The sequence below is a fragment of the Jaculus jaculus genome, chromosome 17 (genome assembly GCF_020740685.1).
Source record: "Jaculus jaculus isolate mJacJac1 chromosome 17, mJacJac1.mat.Y.cur, whole genome shotgun sequence".
Lineage (NCBI taxonomy): Eukaryota > Metazoa > Chordata > Mammalia > Rodentia > Dipodidae > Jaculus > Jaculus jaculus.
Window position 1 is genome coordinate 8,679,735 of NC_059118.1, and position 23,422 is coordinate 8,703,156.

A 23,422-nucleotide genomic window follows, 5' to 3' on the forward strand; every position below is an offset into this window, starting at 1 on the left:
AAATAACGCTTTCCACTGAGACCATGAAGACCTAACATAAACTCCAGAGTGGAAAAGAAGCTGCTAAGCGTGGCATAGAGTCCTTTCACGAAATTCCAAGGACAGTGTCACATAGTGGTTCTTGAAGGGCAAAGGTCTCCAGATTAGGTCACCTGCACGTGTGTTAAAGAAAACAGACAAAATCCTTCCGACAATTCTATTGTTTGTAGAATTCAGTTGCATATTATTTTTCCCCTCTAAGGTCACTTGGTCATGTAATAAAATAGCAAAACTTTAACACGTGAGGCTTAAAGCATTTCTGGAACCCATTGATTTGATCTGTCAGTGGAAGGATCTCAGTTGGCAAAATGACTTAATGATCATAGACTCAGTTCTTTCTCATTGCTAATTGTAGAACCGTTGGCTTTCTCCCTGAATGTGGAGGAAAATACATGTTTGAGGTGAGGGAAGAAAACGGTGATCTTCAGTTTGTATTTGATTGAAACTGCCACCAGGTTCAACGATGTGAGAGGCAGGGGGTGAGTTTGCCACCCCTGCCTTTGGAACTGTGTTGTGAGGGTCCCAGCCTTAACTGTACAGTACTAGTGACGGTACTGAGTGATTACCCTCCACTTTCCTCACCAGATGTAGTGACAGAGAGGTGTTTGCTCCCAGACTCCATTATTAGTCACTAAAGAAAGCAAATTGAAACCAAACTCAAGTGACTTTATTTCTTAGTAAATGTGCCATCACTCTTTAGAGGAAAGGCTCATAGTTTCTTTATATTTTTTTCTCTCACTGTGATTTAGTATGTATCCCCATTCAAGACTCAGGAAAGCAGTGCTCATTGCTAGAATGGGAGTATCTCATCAGGGTGGCTGGAGCCATGCTTTAGCTCTGAGCTTCCCCTTGAATGAGTGAAAGTGTATGTGAGAGTCACAGTGCAGGTTTGCATCTCTTCCTCTATCTGTAACTTTTTGTGCTGCTGTCCTGGCTCAAAGCCATCAGTGCAGATGCTTTACACTTAGCGGCTGTGACTTACCATGCTGAGAACTTTTCTTTGCATGAAGACTTATTTTTATTTTCTAAATTTATTTGTGTGCGTGTGTTTGAGAGAAATAGATAAATAAATAGATAGATGATTGATTAGATAGACAGATAGATAACTATAGATAGAGATAGATAGATAGATAGATAGATAGATAGATAGATAGATAGATAGATAGATAATCATTATAGCTAGATAGAAGCCAGGCATGGTGGTGCACACCTTTAGTCCCAGCACTCAGGAAGCAGAGGTAGGAGGATCACCAAGAGTTCAAGGCCACCCTGAGATGACAGAGTGAATTCCACATCAGCCTGGACTAGAGTGAGACCCTACCTTGAACCCCCCAAAATAGATAGATAGATAGATAGATAGATAGAGATAGATAGATAGATAGATAGATAGATAGATAGATAGATAGATAAATGAAAGGTAGATAGAAAGCACAGGTGTGCCAGGGCCTGTTGTAGCCACAAATGAACTATAGAATCATGAGTCATTTTGTGCATCTGACTTCATGTGGGTTTTATCTGGAATTAAATCCAGGCCAGCAGGCTTTGCAAGAAAGCACCTTTAACCCCTGGGTCATCTGCCCGGGTCACGCAGGAATTTTTAGAAGTATACTTCCCCATCCCCTAGAGTTCAAGTTGCTCAAGGAGCCTCATAGAAATTGCTTCAGTTTAGACAAGAATTGAGCCTTGGAGATCAGTATCTTGGTCTCTTAAAAACACCACAGAGTCCAGGGATGGAAGGAGAGGACAGAAACCCGGGAGAAGATCCTTCAGTGAAGCACCACACCCAAGCCGTCAGGCCAGGGCTGCCTTGAGGAGGGCACAGCCCAAGGGCCCTGCTAGTCTTTACGTAGAATAATAACCATTTTTATCCACTGATCAATCTGGTAGGCCCTCAATAAGAAAATATCTTTTTTTTTTCTATTTTGGCATGTGTGTGTGTGTGTGTTTAGGTATAGTGTGTGCAGATACCCAAGCCCCATTCACATGCATCCAGAGGCAGAAGAAAACATCAGCTGTCTTCCTCCATCCTGCTTCTGCTTTTATTTACATGTGAAAGACTCTCTCATTGATCCTGGAGCCTCTGTATTTGGTCAGACCCAATGACCAGTGAAACCCAAAGCATGTGGCCATGCCCACATGGTTTATTTTAAAATATTTGTCTATGTATCCGTCTGTCATCTATCTATCTGTTTGTCTGTCTATCTATCTATCTAACTATCATATATCTATCTATCTGAGAGAAAGAGAGAGACAGAGCAGCAGAGAAATAGAGGCAGACAGAGAGGCGTGCCAGGGCCACCTGCCACTGCAAATAAACTCCAGACACATGTCTCACTTTGTGCATCTGGATTTTATGTGGGCACTGAGGAATCAAACCCAGTCTGTCAGGCTTTGCAAGTGAGTGCCTTTAATCATTGAGCCTTCTCTCCTGTCTCCTGCTGCATCGTGTCAATGCATGGGTGCTGGGGCGGGTTGGGGGGGGGACTCGGTCTTTCCCAGGTCCTCTCAGGCCCTCATGCTTGAGCAGCAAGTGCTCTTACCTGCTGAGCCATTTTCTCAGCCACCTATGCACATCTTTTAAACTCACACCTAATGTATTTGGACAAGTATCTACTCAGCATAGGCCTTGCATCATATGTTATCCAGTAAATGCGGATAAACTAAGATAGAACACGTGTTTACCCAGCTGTGGCGCCATTCTGGGAAGTTGTGTAGCCTCTCTGGTTGACAGTTATTCAATGGAGGCAGACCTGGATTTTTTAACACATTTTATTTTATTTATTTGAGAGAGAAAAGGAGAGAGAGATCGAGAGAGAGAGAGAGAGAGAATGGACACACAAGGGCCTCCTGCCACTACAAACAAAATCCAGACACATGCACCTCCACTTCCTGGCTTATGCTCCTGGTGCCATGCCTTCCCCCCCGCCAACATGGTGGACGGTATCCCCTAAACTGTGAGACAAAATGAACCCTTCTGCTCATAAGTTACTTCCTGTCAGACCCTTGGTCATAGCAATGAGAAAAAGAACTAGAAAAGCTAAGGGTGCCCTTTGTTCTCCTCCCGGTGACTGGGTGAAGAATAGCACCCCCACAACTATCACCCATCTTCCCTGAGCCTCCACTGTTCCAGGAACAGTATTTCATGAATTAGCTTCTCCTTCTCCTGAATCTTCAGTCTCTTATCTTCTGGACCTTTCCAACTGCTATTCAAAAGTACAAGAAGAAGTTGGGCTGGGTGGTGCACACCTTTAACCCTAGCGTTCAAGAGGCTGAGACTTTGAGGCCACCTTGAGACTACATAGTAAATCCCAGGTGTGCCTGAGCTAGAGCAAAACCTTACCTTGAGAAAAGAAAGTATGAAGAATAGTCAGTGTGCTAAAATAACATGAGTGGTCAATGAAGATTGGCTGCATAACTTCAGTGAGCATTTGTAATTCTCTACCTGGATTCACACAGGACAAATGGAGTGAGGTGGGAAACAGACATGTGCACACAATATTATCTCTCTCTCTCTCTCTCTCTCTCTCTCTATTGTGTGTGAGTGCATGCATGCATGCACATGTGTGTGCATTTGTGGGTGTATTTGTGTGCATAGTTTGTTGAGATGGGGTTCCCAATAGCCCAGAACTGCCTTTAAGCTCAAATCTGGCTGGGTGTACTTGTGCACTCCCTTAATCCCAGCACTCAGGATGCAGAGGTAGGAGGATCGCTGTGAGTTCTAGGCCAGCCTGTGACTACAGCATAGGTTCCAGCACATCCTGTACTAGAATGAGGCCCTGCTTCAAAGTTAAATAAAGAAAGAAACAAACAAACAAATAAATTTCACTCTACAGCTGAGCATGATCTGAGTTTCTGACTCTCCTGCCTCTATTCCCCAAGGGCTGGGATATTGGCATGTGCCATCAAGCTTAGTTTTATATAGAACTGGGGATTAAATCCAGGGCTTGATACACGGCCATCAAGCGCTGTACCCATTGAGCTACATCCCAACCCAGCATCAATTCCCTGGTTATTCTAAAGCAAATGAAAATTTCAGTTGACTTGCTATCATCTGCTAGTTAAGTGTCTTCCACCACCTACCCAGCCAAGCTCATTGCCTGTGTAGCTTCTCTCTCCCACCTTCTCCTCTTGCCCACCTGGCTCTCGGGCAGAGGCAGTGGGGAGGGTCAGCCATCACCACTCTCCTGACACGCTTTCCTAGTGACAGCAGCACGGGTTTTCACGCCCCCTGCTTACTTGCACTCTCACTTTCAATTAACACAGTAGTAGTTCCCCTTCTCCCATCTTTGGACACTTTCTGACCTTGCTACGAAAGGTCCCTTTTACCGTCCATCTTTCTCTCTGATTCTCCTTCATCCCCCGCTGCAAACTGAGCATCTTTTGTGACACCTTAATGCTGGAGATGTTTCAACCTGGACCTTTGCCCATGACCATCTCATAAATAGCAACTTTATGCCATGTCATCCCCCCTAATTTATATTTTCAATTTCAAACCCTTTTCTGAATGTCAGGCTGATATATCCAGCCATGACTTGACATTTCTCTCACAAGCTTTTCTGACTCAACATGTCTCAAACCAATATTTTAATCTTCGCTCATTCCTGGTGGATCCTCCTACAGTCTCCTCATTTCAGTTAATTACATCTCACTCACCAAGTGGCTTATGACAAAATCCCACTAGTATACCTTATCATTTATATTTGATGTATGCCCATCTCAATTCATATATTGCCACATCCTGTTTATCGTGCTTTCACATATAACTCATGTCTTCCATTTCACCCAGTGCATTTCTTTGTTTGCTTGATTTATTTATTTATTTAAGAGCAAGAGAGACAGAGATAATGGGTGTACCAGAGCCTCCAGCCACTGAAAATGAACTCCAGATGCAGTCACCACCTTGTGCATCTGGCTTACATGGGTCCTGCGGAATCAAGCCTTGTACCATGGTTCTTAAGCTTCACAGGCAAGCACTTCGCCACTGCGCCATCTCTCCAGCCCCAGTGCATTTCTCTGTTATCTGCTTATCTTCTGCATTGCAGCTCTAGCCCTGGAGCTGTCTGTGTTCTTGCTGCGCACCTTCCCCACCACAATCCAGCCTTTAGCTAGGGAAATCCTTTCCACAGAGCAAGTCACGGGGCACAGGAGATAGATGCTCAGTGGTTCAAAGCACTTAATGAGCAAGTCTGAGAACTGCTGTTTGGATCCCCAGAACCCACATAACGCCAGACACAAGGCGGATCATATGACTGTGATCCCAATACCCCTACAGCACTAGGAGGCAGAGTGACTAGAATCCTGAATGCTCATGGGCGAGTTAGTCTGGAGTTCATAACAAGCAAGCAAGGTGGAAGGCTAAGACCAATACCACCGCCTTATCCTATGACCTCCACAGGGGCTCCCTGATCGACAAACACACATGCCCACTCACAAACGCAATCAATTAAACTAGCCAACTAACCATATATAAAGAAACCAGATTATTTCACCCACTGATTCTTTAAAGCTCAGTAGTGAACAATCACCCCTTTGATTCTATACTATCTGTTCTCTTTTCTTTCAAGGGAGACATGCCATTATGTAATCGCAGATTCCTTTGTATGACTTTTCTTCAAGTGCATTTCCCAACTCAGAAAGTTACTTAAGAGTGGGAACTGGGGCTGTTGCTTTCAATGCGTCATGCACTCTGCTAGGTCCACTGCCTGACAGAGATCTTCGCCACTTAAGGAAGGGATGGTTCTCTGGATGAATGATGGTCAGTGCATGAGGAACAGATGGCTATGCACAGCTCATGTTATGAGCTGAACAGAAAATCCAACCACTCCTTGAATGCGTGTGTGAAGAGAAAGAACTGAGCTGGGCTCTTTCCTGGAATTATTTTATCATATCTCTTCACTTCAAAATCCAAGGAACTTTCTAGAGTTAATTTTTCTCTCTGGTGGGCACCAGCAATTATAGCAAAAAGTCTATGTAAAATAGCCAATAATGTATTTGAAAGGATTTCTGTAGAGACAAGTAAGTCACTTTAGTTTTCTGGTTCCACTACATCAGCTCAATTGTGCCTCAGTTTCCCTGTGTATAATGAGCCTGCCATCAATATCCCATGAATAAATTATATTGAGTACTCAGTATAACCCTGGTTCATGGGAAATAAATTTTATGCTTTAGAATTTTATTTCTTTCCCAATATCTGCACTTCATTTTATTGCCCTTTATATATATATTTATATATATAAATATATATATATTTATATTTATATATTTATATAAATATATTTATATATATATATTTATATATATATTTATATATATATATGTATATTAAATTTCCTATCACACTCATATTATGGATGATAAAACTCATATTACTCACTTAGTTTGCATTCTGTATGAAGAGAAGTTTTAACAGTACTTAACAGACTTCCTTTTGGGTTAGAAATCCAATGGCTTTCTCTGCCCAGCTCCTTGAGAGCATTTTACGGTACACTGCTGTGTAACAAGTTCATTTTAGGATAACATGCTGGGAGGGAGTAAAAGAAGACAGGATTAGAAGGCAGAAAATTAAAAAGTTGATTAAAAGAAACAACTTGGTAATTGAATTCCCTCCCACTATTCTGTGGTGATTGGAGTAGGGGTCGGTCAGAGCACGTGGTCAGCAGGTTTGCCTCAATGGCTCACCTCGGATCTCTTAAATGACACAACCTTCAAAATGCAAGGCAGGTGCCTGTCTTCACAGGTGGGCATATGTATGGGCTACATCTTGTAGGCTTTTCAGGAAGACCACACAAAATTGCTTTCATTTGTGTTATTATATTTAAATATATATACAAAATATCTGGTATATTACTATGAATGATTATAATATATTACCTACCATTATATAGTAATATTATATATAGGTATATAACATATATTATAATTAGCAACATAGACTTGTTCATTTTACTTTCATGAGACAGGGATTCATGTCCTGCCCAAACTGGCCTTGAATTCTCTGTATAGCCAGGGTCAACTTGGGCCTCCTGATTTTCCTGCTTCCTCCTCCTAAGTACTAATATGACAGGTATGTGGCCACATGCCCCACTGAGCATTTATATTTTAAAATAGTATTGGTAGCTGGCATGGCTGTAAGACTATGTTCAGGGCATGAAGACTGTCTTTTCCATTTCACCACCTTCCTCACTGTTTTTTGGCCTAGTTAACTTATACACACTCAAACAGGCACATAAAACCCATTCACATAGTCCAGTAACAAAAATAAGCAAGATGAGGGTCTGGGGAAATAGTTGAGTCAGTAAAGTGCTTGTTTGGCAAGAATGAGGATCTGCATTGACTCTAGAGAGCCCTGTGGGCTTGGTGATGTGTGTGTGTGTGTGTGTGTGTGTGTGTGTGTGTAACCCTAGGGCTTGCTAGCTACCCAGTAGAGCCTATTATATGACCTCCAGGCAAGTGACAAACCCTGTGTCAAAAATGACCGATGGTACTTGAGAGGAACAGTATCCAAGACTGTCCTCTATCCTCCACATGCGCACACACACACACACACACACACACACACACACACGCATGCATGCATTCATGCACATGTGCATGCTCACACACATGCATTCACACAGACATGCACAGCGACATATGCGCACATTCACAGATACCCATATACTCATTAGCAGGCACGCAAACATAAAATATAAGCAAGATTGGGGACCAATGTTTATTTAAAATACAATTTCACTAATTTATCCTCATGTTGTCTGTGTGTGTGTGTGTGTGTGTGTGTGTGTGTACCCACATACACGTATCAGGATCTCTTGCCACTGCAGGTGAATGCCAGATATGTGCATCATTTTTTGCAACTGTATTTACATGGCTCCTGGAGAATTGAGCCCAGGCCAGTAGGCTTTGCAAGCAAGTGTCTTTAACCACTGAGCAATCTCTCTTGATGCCTATTTCATTTTATTTTCTTAATGGGGAGTTTGAGGTGAAGTCTCGCTCTGGAATTCACTATGTAGTCTCAGGCTGGCCTCAAAATCAGAACTCACAGAGCTCTCCTGCCTCTACTTCCACAGCGCTGGGATTAAAGGTCTGCACCGCCATGCCCAGCAGAGACAGAGACAGAGACAGACAGAGAGAGAGAGAGAGAGAGAGAGAGAGAGAGAGAGAGAGAGAGAGAGAGAGAGAGGAGAGAGAGAGAGGGAGAGAATGGATGCACCAGGGCCTCCAGCCACTGCAAACAAACACCAGAAATAAGTGCTACTTTTGCAGCTGTCTTATGTGGGTACTGGGGTATCAGACTTACGTCACTGGGCTTTGCTTAAGTGCTGAGTCATTGATCCAGTCCTTCTTGATGCTTATTATTAAGAGTGTTTATCTAAGTCAATCTTTATCAAAATAGCCCATGGCGTTTATTTGAGATGTTAGCGCAGAAACAGGTAGTATAATGAAAAGCATGAGCTTAGCGAGCATGTGGACCCCGTCTCAGACCTCGCTCCTCTCCTGCAGCGTTTGTTCACGTGTGCAGCCAGTGTATGTTTACTGAATATTTATTCATGGTGTAACAGGCGCTAGTATACTTGCTGGCTACGACCTTGTGTAAGTTTTTTTGTTTTTTTTTTTCCCTCATGGCTCTTATGAGTAGCAGTATTTTGAGGTTTCGAAATGAATTTTAGAGCGCGCCCTTTTCAAATATTTGCCAGAGTTTTGTTCTCATTTGCAACAAATCCACAGAGCTAAGAAAAGTGTAGCTAAAATCTTACTCAGCAAGTCAGTTTCGGGCAAGCTTCCGGCCGCAGACAGGACAACGATGTAGAAGGAATGTCTGGGGGTCCTGGGGCCCCCCTCCCGTGGCACGCAAGGCCACGCAGGCTGTGCTGGGAAGGACTGAGCTCTTCCCTGGCCACGGGGGCGCACTCGCTGGCGCGCGAGGGACCAGCGGGCCTGCCGGGAGCACTAACCGGGCTTTTGTGTCTTTTGCAGGTTATGGTTTTGTCGACTTTGACAGTCCCGCCGCCGCCCAGAAAGCAGTGGCCTCCCTGAAGGCAAACGGGGTGCAAGCACAGATGGCGAAGGTAAGCGCGCGCCGCGGCTCAGAGACGCCGCTGGTCGTTGGACGTGGCTCTGACTTGCTCCTTCCGCGACGCATCTTTATCGATGAGCTCTTTTCGCTGCGGGACAGTAACCACGCTTGTGGCTTAAGGGTACATGTGTAGGGGCTGTTTCTGCCTAAGAAGGTCCGTATGCGTGCTTGGGAGTCCAGAACTTTCGTTAGTCTTTGGAGCTTTTGGACTCGTTCAGTTTTCCAAGAGTTGTCTTTGATGAACGGTGCTGACGTCTTGCTTGTTTCAAGTTTGGGAAGACTTTTTTGAAGGATGAGCTAGTCCCTGCTCCATGTAGGGAAAGATTGGCTGAAGTGTGTGGCGTTTGCATTGCTGAAATGTCACTGTGACCTATGTGCACACGGAGGTCAGAGGAGGATGGGAGGCGCCTTGTGCTATGGCCTGTCTGTGCATTGCCTTGGAGATGCAGTCTTGTCACGAATCATGGAGCTGCCTTTGAGAAAAATTCTCTCACTAATCCTGGAGCTCCAGTCTCTGACCCCAAAGATACTAGGGTTATAGGTGTGCATGCCCAGCTCTTTGCATTGGCACTGTGGAATCAAAGTCAGGGTAAATCAGGTCCCCGAAACCATCATAACAACATGGCACACACCCTTAGCTACTGAGCCGTCTCCCTTGCCACCAGACAGTAATAGTCTAGATATTAATAATTTGTAATATTCCATTCCTGATATGTAGAATAAAATGTCTGAAACCATCTATATGACATGATAATTTTTTTGGTAATAAAGTAAAGAAGGGGGTTGGAGAGATGGCTCAGCACTTGAGGCGTTTGGCAGCAAAGCCTAGTGACCCAAGTTTCATTCCCCAGTACTCGTTTCAACCTGAATGCACAAAGTGGGGCATGCATCTGGAGATTTTTCCCCACAGCTGGATGCCCTGGATTGCCCATTCTCTGTTTCTTTCCCTCTCTCCTTGCAAATAAATATTTAAAAATGAAATAAAGAAGCAAAAGTATTTATAATGATTGTGTATCTTGATGGCCATGGGCTTATAAGAATATATACATCTGGGGCTGGAGAGATGGCTTAGTGATTAAGGCATTTGCTTGCACAGCCAAAGGATCCTGGTTCAATTCTCCACAACCCACATAAGCCAGACGCATAAGGGGGTGCATGCATGTGGAATTTGTTTGGAGTGGCTGGAGGCCCTGGTGTGCCCATTCTCTTTCTCTCTCTCCATGCCTCTTTCTTGCAAATAAATAAAATATATTTTAAATAAAGAATATATACATCTGGGAAAATGCAGAACTTTACAAACATAGCATTCCAATGTCCTTGCTGTCACTTTGCTTTGCTGCTATCACACATTGGGGGGAAGGAATGAAGGCATTGGGACATCTCAGTATTCTCCAGGCAACCTCTTCGAAGTGCATATTTATTTCCAAGTTCAGAGCTAAAAGTCATTGCTAACATTTCGATGCTTTGTTAGATGTTTACATTCTATAGTAGCCATTTATGGGCAGGTTTAATGTTCCAAATATTATTTGTGATCAATAGTACTGAACTTATCTCCAGGTTTTCAAATTCTTAGATCCAACAGGCAACACCATTTGGCATGCTGACCTAACATACAAATGCTATTTAATTAATAATATTAATAACTACTTAATTTATTAATGTTAATTGTTATTCAAGGCAATATAAATTAGAAGCTGAATCCTTCCCACTTTGTAATGCATTCTTATCAGGATTGTGCCTGGAAGCTTTGGTGTGGTCAGAAACTATGATTGATGAAGTTAATGCTTTTAATTAATCAGGAAATTACTTACATGTCTTGGTTTAAAGATTACGTGGCCAAGAGTCAATAGAAAACTAAGTAGCAATTTACAGTACCCCCAAAACAAAATGTAGCTGTTGGTTGTATGCATAATGCTTGAATCTGCATGCAAAGCAATACTTCTGGGCAAGTGCATGATTATAAAAGATACTATGAAAAGAATGGTTATTGGAATTGCTTTGATCCATTCTCTTGGTAGACCTGTGAATTTTGGAAATCTAGATGGTAGTAGTTTATAAATGTTGAACACAGTACACATTATTTATGGAATTGAAGATTCTTAAGATAAATGGACACATGTGTATGTTATGCACATGCACACACACATTTATATATCTGATATGTAATGTATATAACTAGTTACTCTGTTGGATAAAAATGGGGAGAATTGGCATTGACTTGCACTTCCTGGGAAGACACTATGACTATATTTTTTTTGTTTCTGGGCATAGAGGAGCACAAGAGTCTCTCTATGTTTGTGTGTTTCTCTCCTGCATACACACTTCCCTAAGCACGCATGCAGTCACTGACGCCACCCAGTCAAGGGGCTGTCTGTGCCAGCGGTAATTTAAAGAGCTTCAGAAAAGATGATTTAAGGGTGTGGGGAGATGGATCAGCTGATAAAGTTGTTTGCAAGGCCTTTAAGGCCAAATTCAATTTCTCAAAACCCATGTAAATACAGTCAAATGCAAAATGTGGCACAAGTGTCTGGTGCTTGTATCACCAAGTGAGCCTGGCATTCAACACACACACACACACACACACACACACAAATTTGACAATAATGTTCACAGTATTCAGGATTTCGGTTCTCACTCCATATCCACGGCACACAGCAGGAAGAGTCCAATTGGACTGTTGAAAGTCACCTTATCCCGGTTACTCAAAGCTTTCACATTATCGATCATACTGTCTGGGAAGGAAATTTTTACTCTTTTTTCACACAAGCTTTGCACCTAGAGCCTGTTTTAGATTCACATCTGCCTACTGGAAAACTTTCAGCAATAAATGACTCTGTAATTTAACCACCCAGTAGAAAATAAATAGCCTTCCTTTGACAGTGAAATGGAACAGGCTTGGCTACCTGTATAGCAGATTTCTCACTGAGCTATTGGATTTCATGGCACTTTTCCCCCCTGTCCTGGTGATAACTGTTATTTATTATCATATAAACCTGCAGTCTGCAGGGTGTGTGAAACTTGTACTATATTTTTTGGCCGTTTAAGTACGTACTGAATCGCCTCCTGTGCCCTTGTTCTTATCAATATCTAACTAAGGTAGACTGTGCGGTCACATTTTAAAGACTTCACAGTTTCAGAATAAAAATTCCACATGTACCCCAGCTTCCCAGTAGCAACCTGGTGCTAACCTGAAACTCTCCGTGTGAATTGCTTTCTTTAGATAACCTATTCCAATGTGTGCATTTGAAAACTCTGATGTGTCGACTAAATGGAATTTAAGAACAAATTATCCAGGAAGTGGTATTTGATCCACCTTAAGTAACCATTAATAGAGCCTAACATATTTCTGTAGACTTGATATTTATCCCAAAAGTGTCTTTCATGATCAAAAGATTTGCTTCTTTTGGGAAAGAAGGTTTACAATATTTTATTAATACATAAAATGTAAGTTTGGAAGCAGATACACTTAGTTTGAGTCCTGTTGTGGAATTGCCTGGCTGTGTGAACTTGGCCGTGTCACTGACAGAGCTCTGAGGCTCTGCAATCATAATCACACTTACGTTATAAGATTACTGTGAGGAAAATTTAAAAATGTACAAAGAATCTGGCAAGCTACCTAGATTACAGTGAAAAATCAGTCAATGTTAATTGTCTGGTAAACATTACACATTAAATTCAAATTGCTACTAAACCTTCTATAATTCCTAATGTATTTGTAGGTTTTGTGATACTACAGAATAGTCTATTTTGGAAAATATATATTTTTCAACTCTAGTCTGTGAACATTTTTTTTTTCTTATTTGGGCCAGACACTATACTGATTATAATAGAAATGAGATTGAATAAAATCTCTTATTTTCAACTCATGACATTTGCTCTGTCTACCATATTGTTACAGATATAGACTGAAAATTTTCTGTTGCCTCAAGGTGTATCAAAGAAATTTATTGACCAAATAAGGAAAAAATGTGTTGGGCACTTATAGCAAGAAAAGGGTAAGAAACAAGTATATATCAGCTTTCTCTAAATCATATCAAACCTTCCTGGCCAGGGAGGAATTTTTGTCTTGTCATTACTTGCGTGTTCAAACATATGACAGGAAGGACTGAGGAGGTAGCTCAGTGGATTGAGTGTTTTCCACGCACCCAGGAGTTTGATTCCAAGGATATATATTTTCACAAAGCCAAATGCTGAGTGTGATGTTACGTGCTTGTGATTCTAGTGCTGGTGAGGCAGAAACAAGTGGATCTGTGGGGTTCACAGGTCTCACCTACCTAGAAAATTCCAGGCCAGTGAGAGATTTTGTCTCACAATATTAAAAGATGTTGCTTCCTGAGTTTGGGTAAAAAAAAATAATCAATAAATAATAAAGCTATGAGTGAAGTTTGTTATGGTGATGCTCAGAGATTCCCATGCCCTTAGGATAATCTACAGGTCTTGATGGAAAAGAAAGAAAAGCAAGACAAAATGGTCAGAGAATCCTACATAATACCATTGTATCCATTTGTATCTTAACGAGCTTCCCCCGGGTGAAAGAGGCCCAGATTTAAAGTAGGAATATCTCTTCTTCCAGCATTTCCACACGCGCACATTACACACCTGTTTGTGTCAGGATTATTCTATATGATGAAGACATAGCACGGAATCAAAGTTTGGTGAAAACCATGTTCTCTTGGGAGAAGTCTGAAAGCCAACAGGAAAGATAGTGTTATAACGAAGTAGACAGAAAGGATGGTTTTGCAGAACAATGGTTTTTGGGGATACAAAAGAATTAAGCGTTGAGAGCTTGAGCAGGGTTTATATTTTAGGAAGAGTTACCAGACCAAAAAAAAAAGCTTTTCTGGAGATGTGACACTGGAACTGTCAAAGAAAGAAGGAAGGAGTGCAAACTCTTCCTGTAGTGATTTAAAGTTGAGCTGTTTAGTAAGTTTCACATTTGGGCTTTCCCAACTATCTCCCATCTTTTCTCCTAGTGATATAGCTATTATGTCCCTTGCACTGTTCTCTGACTTTAAATCAGCCTCTATGTGAATTTTTTGGAAGGTGTTTTTACTCATCCAACCAAAATCCTAAATGAGTCAATCAATATTCATCTCCCAAATCTTCTACAAATCATGTCCCACTAAACCAGTGGATATAAGGATAAAATTAGATACTATAAGTCTCTAAAGTGGAATGAACTTTAAATACCTTCAATTCCAAACATTAGCAGCCCAAACATGCTCCTCAAAGGTCTTATTTTGTGTCTTGTTTGGTGCGTGCACAGTATGTGTGGTGTGGTGTAAGTGGGGTGGGCGTGTGCACACACGTGTGCACACATGTGCATTCCGTGACCATGCACGTGGAAGCCAGCAGTGGTGTCTCTGTCACCCACCTGAGTGTTTCCTTGAGACGGAATCTCTCCCTGAATCTGGAGCGTCCAGTTTCAGTCAGACTGACTAAGCGACTCTTCTCTCTCTGCTGCCCGTAGACTCGGGTCACACGTGTGCACGGCCATGCGCTTGTGTTTATGAGATTTCTGCAGATCAGACTCAGCGTGAACCCGGACCTCTCAGGCCCTCGTGCTTGTACGATAAGCGCTCTTACAAGCTTACCCATCGCCCCAGACTCAATATTCCTTTGAACATAGTGCCAACTTCATGGATGACTGACGTCCCACAAGGACAGCAGTTGTATCTCAATGTTTGTGTCATGCACGCTTTGGGAAATACACCACCCACTGAATTATACCTCCTGGAAACAAACTTGCTCTGCATCATGACTGAAAAATTTGAACTTTTCTTTAAAAGGCATGCTTACGGCTAGAGAGATGGCTTAGCGGTTAAGCGCTTGCCTGTGAAACCTAAGGACCCCAGTTGGAGGCTCGGTTCCCCAGGACCCACGTTAGCCAGATGCACAAAGGGGCGCATGCATCTGGAGTTTGTTTGCAGTGGCTAGAAGCCCTGGTGCGCCCGTTCTCAATCTCTGTCTCTCTCTCTCTGTCTCTTTCTCTCTCTCTCTGTCACTCTCAAATAAATAAATAAATAAATGAACAAAAAAATTAAAAAACAATAAATAAATAAAAAGCATGCTTAATGTTGCTTTATCACGTGTTTATGTAGTGTTTGTTAATATCTGCTTTATTGTCTATGTTAATTTGGCTAGAGTTTAAATTCTGCCCCTCCCACCCCAATCCTAATGCCAAAAGATAGCATCCAAAGCCCAATATTGAAAGTGATGGGGTTATTCTTAAACCTGCTCATTAAATATATGAGGTTTTTAAAGCCAAATCCTCTGAAGTTAAATATTTATTTTAGCTTTCACCTAATGATTTTCCTAATCCGCCCGAGGATGTTGCTGTCCTCCAATTCCTTCTGCAACGACTCCAATGTTTCCTTTTCAAGGAGTCCACTGTCTCCCTTAAGTGAAATGGTGGGTTGCATATCAGTAGAAATGCCTGCCTTTGTAGAAGTGGAACCAGAAAAACAATAAAAAGTCCAAGCACCTTAGCCCAGCGTCTTTGCTCATTGATCAGGTATATATAAAACATTATAGGATTTACAGTATGAAAACACTGTAACTTATGTAAGGAGTTCAAGTTCCCCACAACTTACCTACAGTGTTAATACTTTTCATCCATTCGACCTCCTTTAAGGGAGCAGTATTCCACAGGCTGATGTAAAGCAAGAACTCACACCCTGATAATCTTGTCATAGACTGTGACAAGGAGCCTTCAACTCTTGCTATGACAAATTGTTCCCGCTGGAAAGGGCCAATCCTGTCTCCACTTAAGAGCAGCACCGTAGGTTCTGATCCAACTGAATAAGACCAAAACTACATACAAAAATTCACTTTAGGGTTGGAGAAATGGCTTAGTAGTTAAGCGCTTGCCTGTGAAGCCTGAGGACCCTTGTTTGAGGCTCGATTCCCCTAGGAACCATGTTAGCCAGATGCACAAGGGGGTGTGCCCATTCTCTCTCTCTCTGCCCCTTGATCTGTCGCTCTCAAATAAATAAATAAAAATAAACAAAAATTCACTTTATTAGTTGTGCTTCTGTAAGAGAATGGAGAAGCACTGGAGAGATGGCTCAACTGGTGAAGGTACTGGCTTGCAGGTTTGATTCACCAGTACGCACACAAAGCCAGACGCATCAAGTGGCAAATGTATCTGGAGTTCATTTGCAGTGGCAAGATGCCCTGGTGTGACAATATGCACCTCTCTCTCTCTCTCCCTTTGTGGATAAATAAATAAATAAATAATATTTTTAACAACAATAAAAAAAGAAAATGGGGTTTTGCTTCAGGAGGAAAACGAGACTGTTAATAGTGAATGCTGAGAATTGATTCATAGAACACAGCTTGTCACTGGAAGGACAGGAAAACTATGGGATTCAGCCTGAAAATTTAAGGTCTTGTCTTACCGATAGACTTGCGAGGAAGTGGAAAATGAGCTTTCTTTCTTTCTTCCATCGGCTTTCTGAGACAGAGCAGGGAGTGATGGGCGGCACCTGCTGAGATCTTGATTTCAGACTCACCTTCTAGGGAAGTTACGAATTCTCTCATCTGGGGTTATTCTTCAAGTGAAAATTACGTGAGCATCTTCTCCCATCCAATGAGAAGAGCTAGAAATTTCCCTAGTCCCAAATTCTCACCAACAATTCTAATTGCTTTCTTCATCTTACTGGCTCTTTTAACTCTCAATGAAAGGACAGGATGACCTGGAACCCTACAATTACCTATTCTGGACATGCTGTGACATCCTGATGTTGAAAGACCTGCTGACCACAGGGGCCTGTGGTCTACCAGTGCTTCTGCGTACACTGATGATGTGCTTCTGGACTCTCTTCAAGACTTTATTGCATTATAAGCAAAGAGTGTCAGGGAAGTAGACAACAAGATGTAGATGATAAAGGAAATTGCATTTCTGGAGTATCTACCCTATGATACTGAACACTTTGACTGTTGTCATAACTGCTAACCATTTACGTCTTGTGAAGATGTTGTAGGTCGTTTATTTATTATTATTATTACTGTTGTCATTATTTTGAATATGCAGGTGAAGAAACAGGGATTGTCGCATGTTAGCTGAGGTATTTAGTGGTGAGGCCTGGATTGGACCAAGCCCAGTGGTTAGCACACTTTGACATTTCCAAGGAATTCATAACACTCACCATGCCATTTATTTCTCATGAATGAGGCTTGGCTCTTAGATTTACCAGATAAAAGGACAGAAAACTGTTAATTGAGTAGGCTCCAAAATTGAAGTCCAGGATTTATATAGTATGAACTGGATGGTTCTTTGTTAACTAGCTAAATATGCAGATGGATGGATAACCATTGTTGGGTGCACTGTAATGGTTTTCAACTCTGATTAATTGCTGTGACTTTAAACTAACTTTTTTTTTTTTTTTTTTTGGTTTTTTGAGGTAGGGTCTCACTCTGGCTCAGGCTGACCTGGAATTCACTATGTAGTCTCAGGGTGGCCTCGAACTCTCAGCAATCCTCCTACCTCTGCCTCCCGAGTGCTGGGATTAAAGGCGTGCGCCACCATGCCCGGCTTAAACTAACTTTTGTATGGGCCTGTTCCTTTAACTTCTCATCCTAACTGGTCCTCCAAGGAGGTGTTATTCGTGAGCCTAGAAATAAATAAGTGTAATCATTCCAACTGTTTCCTTGGGGGAAAGGGGCTGAAACCAGATGAGTATCTTAGTTTTGTTGGAAAAAAACATATATGCCAAGAACTTGAAAACAGAGACTACTCACTCTCATTTTTATTAATGTTAAGGAAAGCAAGTATATATATATATATATAGATAGATAGATAGATAGATAGATAGATAGTTATATTGCAAAATATGTGTGTTATAATTTTTAAAAGATGTTTAATTATCATCCTTAGCTATACCTATTCAGTGTACTTATAGAATAAATACAAAATGGACAGTTCTACAGAACACCTGTCTTTGTGAACCAGCTAACCTTGTACATACAACAGTGAACATTAAAAGACCCTGCCTCCTCAGGGGTTGGGGAGATGACTTAGTGGTTAAGGTGCTTCCTTGCAAACCTAAAGGACCCAGGTTTAGTTCCCCAGGACCCACATACACCAGATGTACCAGGTGGGGCATGCATCTAAGTTTGTTTGCAGTATCTGGAGTCAATGGCTCATCCATTCCCTCTCTTTCTCTCTCTCTCTCCATCCTTTCTCTTTCATGTAAATAAGTAAATAAATAAATAAAATATTTTCAAAGACCCTGCCTCAAAGAAGGTGGAACATGTGCTGGAGAGATGGCTTAGCGGTTAAGCGCTTGCCTGTGAAGCCTAAGGACCCTGTTCAAGACTCGATTCCCCAGGATCCATGTTAGCCAGATGCACAAGGGGGCACATGTGTCTGGAGTTCTTTTGCAGTGGCTGGAAGCCCTGGCGCTCCCACTCTCCTCTCTCTCTCTCTGCCTCTTTCTCTCTCTGTCTGTCACTCTCAAATAAATAAATAAATAAATAAATAAATAAATAAAAATTGAAAAAAGAAGGTGGAACATGACAACTGGCACCCAAAGTTGTCTTCTGACCTCCATACATACTGTGTCACACACATGCTCACACTTGCACTCACATGTGTAAATGTGCATGTGTGCGCACACACTCACACATAGACTCAAAAAAAAAAAAAAGACAGATTTGCAGAAAGCAGTGGGAATTTTCTAATCACTGTGATTTTCCATAAGTGAGGATTTTCTAATCACTGCTAACATCTGGAGCATAATTAAGATTCTAAGATCCTATAACTGTATTATTAATCCTTGGATACAACAAAATCAATTGTTTTGTTATCCTCCTTCCCTTACCCAGCATCTGGAGGAACATGATGCACAAACCACCCAAATGCATGTCAACTTTACCACGCTGGCATTTTCAATGGAAACCACTTTGGCTGTACATAACATTCATCTGACGAGGTTGTTTAATTTCTGGTTTTGTTTTTTTTCCATCATCATTGTTTGTATCGTTCAACAGCTATTTTTCTTCCTTTTCCTTCCCATCCTTCACCCTCAGCAATGAACAATTTAGAATCTCCCAGATTGGAATATGTATTTTTAAAAATATTATATTTAGTTATTTGTGGAGGAGGAGACAGAAAGAGACAGAATGGGTGCGCCAAGGCCTTTAGCCCCTGCAAATGAACTTCAGCCACACACATCACCTTCTACATACAGTGTTACATGGGTACTGGGGAATCAAATTGTGGTCCTTAGGCTTTTTAGGCAAGCAACTTAACCACTGAACCATCTCTCGAGCCCTGAGAATATTTATTCTTGAAACTTGGTCCAATGATGTTGATGCCAGACCATTGTTATGATTAACTTAGAAGATATCGGATGTTCCACAGAAAGGGTCAGAAACTGACAAGGATAGAATGAGATTAAGTGCAAATTCAGTAAGACAACATGTAGAAGTATTGTATTTGGGCCTCAAGGATCTGAGTATAAGGTGGGAGAATTACAAAGAATAAAATTACACCAACAGACTGGATTCCATAACAGCGTTAGTTGGGGAGGAAGAGACAGTGCCAAAAAAAAAATCAAATCAACCTTTTGCCTGAGTTGGATCCCCCAGGATCCTGTTAACCAGCTGTACATGGTCATATACAGAAGTGGGGCTCAGAGACTAGAGAATTTGTTCACAAAAGCCACAAGTCTATGTTCAGAGAGAGACTGTCTGAAAGAAATATATGGGTAAACTATAGAGGAAGGATATTTGATGGTTTTGTCTACTTTCTGGATGCCTTTGAATGCATTTATTTGCACATACAATGACCATACACACCTCTACACACACACATGCCACACTACAACACCACATGGTTGACATATGCACAACATTTATAAAATTAAAACCAAAATATAGAAACATCCACGATAGGAGGAATCATGGTTAATATAAAAGGAACCTTTTAGTTCTTTTGATATATTCACCAGACTTTTAAAAAGCAGAGGAGAATAGAATGCTTGTGAAAGATGCAACTACGAAATTGCCTATTTCACAGTAGATGTCAATAGCACCTTGGAAATGATGAATTCAGGAAGCTGTTGGATTCTAAGAGGATGTCTAGAATTAAAGGAATCATATTACTTAGAAAGCGTAGACGCTTCACAACAGGCACCCAACGTCCGTGGGCACCAGCAAACTGTCCGGACATCTTTAGTGAGCAAGTGAGATGTCAAAGTCAAGTGTTAAAATTCTTTTGATACATGTAAAACTGAAAGGACAAATGATTACTTTAGCAAAATATTGTCACAAATCCTCCCAGTGTGGAGAACACGAACTCCCCTCCTCTTCCGTTTAAATGTTTCACTGCATAACCAATGTCTGGGGGTAAAGAGCCTCGCGGTGCCATTGTCTGTTTTGGTAAGTGGGTCAGTAAGAACCAGACTGAAAGTGAGTGATGGCCCAGCAGGGGTCACTTCAGTCAGATTATTAACATCTTATTCTGGTGTCGTGCCTTTCATGAGTATGTCTTGAGTTCACGGTAACGGTCTTATGAATGAACACGGGCACTGAAGTCTTGAGTAGAGGAAAGAGGGGCCAGGTGCCCCTCACCCTTCAGTCTTCGCCCTTGTGAATTCAGGTAGATAAAGAGATACACTAACCATAAAGGGAGAGAATGGCAGCTGTCATCCATTGACGTATCACTCGGAGCAAATCTCTATTTTTTAAAGTACTTTTATTTATTTGCTTATTCGAGAGAGACAACGAGAACGGGTGCACCTGGTCCTCCAGGCACTGCAAACGAACTCCAGACGCATGTGTCACCTTGTGCATCTGGCTTTCGTGGGACCTGGAAAATCAAACCTGGGTCCTTAGGCTTCACAGGCAAGCTACTTAACTGCTAAGCCATCTCTCCAGTCCTCTAGGCAAATCTCTAAATTTCTAAATTCATTGCATTTCATACTCCTCTTGCTATAGAATTTCCTACTTAAAAAAAATATATATTGTTATTTTCGTGTGTGTGTGTGTGTGTGTGTGTGTGTGTGTATAGATATGTGTGTCTGTGTAGGCCGTGTGTGTGGATATGTGTGTATGTATATCTGGAGGTCAAAGGGCAACTTTCATATGTTTCTCTTCTCCTTCAACCTTCTTTTGAGAAAGGGATTCTTAGTGTTTTTGCTGCTGTTGTTGCTTTCTGCTTTCAGGTTCTCCCGGCTCTGACTCTCATTGTTGTGGGTGTGCTGGGATTAGAGACATGTGGGCTACTTTGCATGTGGGGGTTCACCTGAGTGCTGAGAATGGTTGAACTTGGGTTCTCAGGCTTGCAAGCAGGCACTTTTGACTGCTAATCTCAGAATCGATTTCTGCAAATTTTAATAGTTTTATCGGCATAGTTGCCACGTCAAGTTTCCCAAATTTTAACAAATAGTTCCACCTTCATAACTGCCCAGCACCCCAGCCTGCTCTTAGCTTCTTCTTGTTTCCTTTCACTGGGACTTCCTTCCCCTTTCCCATACGGGTTTGAACAGAAGCGTTGCAGAGAGTGTTATGATATCTTAGATGGAGGAAATGGTCCGTGCACTAATGGCTGAAGTGTCCAATCTAGGAAATCAAGGCTCTCTCCTCAGTATTTGCTGGACACAGGAAGCCAACTAATGGATGATAATGTCCAGAAAATTAACAACTCATGCATATGGTAAAAGCTCTGATCCCAGCCAAACGACTTGTTTAACTGATGGCTGGGGATATCGTCCAGACTTGTTTGCACAGTGCAATGGTCAGACGTTACTGATCGGACTATGAGCTTATCTTTGTGGTTTCCTAATGGAAGAATTTAACCAGAATGCATAGTATAGTAGCATATCCAGAAAGTAAAACCACAAAGCCACCAAAACTCACTACTTCAAAAACATCTGTGTATTTCTTAAACCTTTTGTTGACAATATTCCTACATGTCTATAATGCAGTTTTATCATCATTGCCATTCTATGACCTCCTCTCTCCCACCACATACACACCCCCTTTTTTCTGAATGTTTTTTTTTTTTTTTCCAACTAGACCTTCTACATTGATTTGTTTTTGGCTCTCCCTCTACCATCCAGGACATAATGCCGATGGGCACAGTCTTGTGCAGGTCTTGGGGAGGGTTTGACAGTCTCTGTGAGGTCTTGAAGGCAACTGACTGCCACTTCACAGCCAGAAGCCATCCTTTCACAGCTCTCCTCTTCATCTGAGTCTTACCTTCTTCACACTACCTGGTATTCTCTTCTGAGAGTACGATAATGACGCCTCCTTCAGCACCAAGCGCTCAACATTCACCTGTCCTCAGCACGTCCATGAGCTTGAATCTCCCCAGTGGTCACCACCAACGGCCAGATGATTCCAGATTGTCCCGTGGCCCTGCTGAGCTGGATTCAGAGTTCATCCCCAGCTTCGCCCTACAGGGATCTGCCTATGGTCAAACCCAGATTTTTATTGTGTGGTCCCAAACAGGCCATTTGCTTTGCAGATGCTGAGAAACTAAATGACTGCTGAAAACTTGAAACCAAATGATAAAATAAAAAATAAATTAAAAAAAAAAAACAGCCATTGCACTGCAGGACCAGTAAATAGGGCCACATAGTAAATTTTTGAAGGTTAAGACTTCCTTCATTTAGTGTTATGAAATCATATGTGATGAAGCATCTGGATAGTTTGCTATGGATGTTAGAATTATTTTTTTCCAGAAAATAGCTCATTTCCTTTACTTTTTAATACCTCACCCTCTGTGGGTCTTAGCGGTTAGAGATCATTAGTATTCCTTCAGGGGAAGACCTCTCAAGGAGTGAAAATTTGGCTGGCATTTATCTATCAGCATGTCTTCTTGGAACGGATTGGCAATCATAACAAATGAACCTTAGGTGCTTTGAGGTATCTTTTGACATACTGGCTGTGTTTGCATTCTCCCAAATGAGGTAAAAATAAACCGTATAATGACATTCTTTCCTTTATGGCTACAATACAACTTTTGTATAGCTCCTTTTGTACATTACATTGAAATTTATGGTTCTATTTCTTCTGTAAGTATTTTAAGTATAGCATATATATATTTATAATTTTATGAATGATTTATTCTCATTTAATATTCCTCCTTCCTATTAAGTCTGCAAATAGATTATGGAATAACATGGTGTAGCTTTGCAGAGCATATTTTCTTTAACAAAAGAAAAGGAAAAGCAGACACAGAGAGAGGAGAAACGAATTGCACCATGGCATCTTATCACTGTAAGTGAACTTCAGATGCATGCACCACTTTGTGCATGTGCTTTACCTGAGTACTGGGGAATTGAACTTGGGCCAACAGGC

The 23,422-nt window shown here is 41.6% G+C and overlaps 1 protein-coding gene across 7 annotated transcripts in view; it reads left to right on the top strand.

The window, feature by feature from the left end:
- Positions 1-23,422, top strand: part of Rbms3 (RNA binding motif single stranded interacting protein 3) — a 1,479,068-nt gene that overhangs the window by 1,054,269 nt on the left and 401,377 nt on the right. For all 7 annotated transcript variants that reach the window (XM_045136303.1, XM_004662088.3, XM_045136304.1 and 4 more), the window contains one exon: positions 9,013-9,104. In XM_045136303.1, the coding sequence (XP_044992238.1) occupies positions 9,013-9,104 (92 nt within the window). The remainder of the gene's footprint in view (positions 1-9,012; positions 9,105-23,422) is intronic.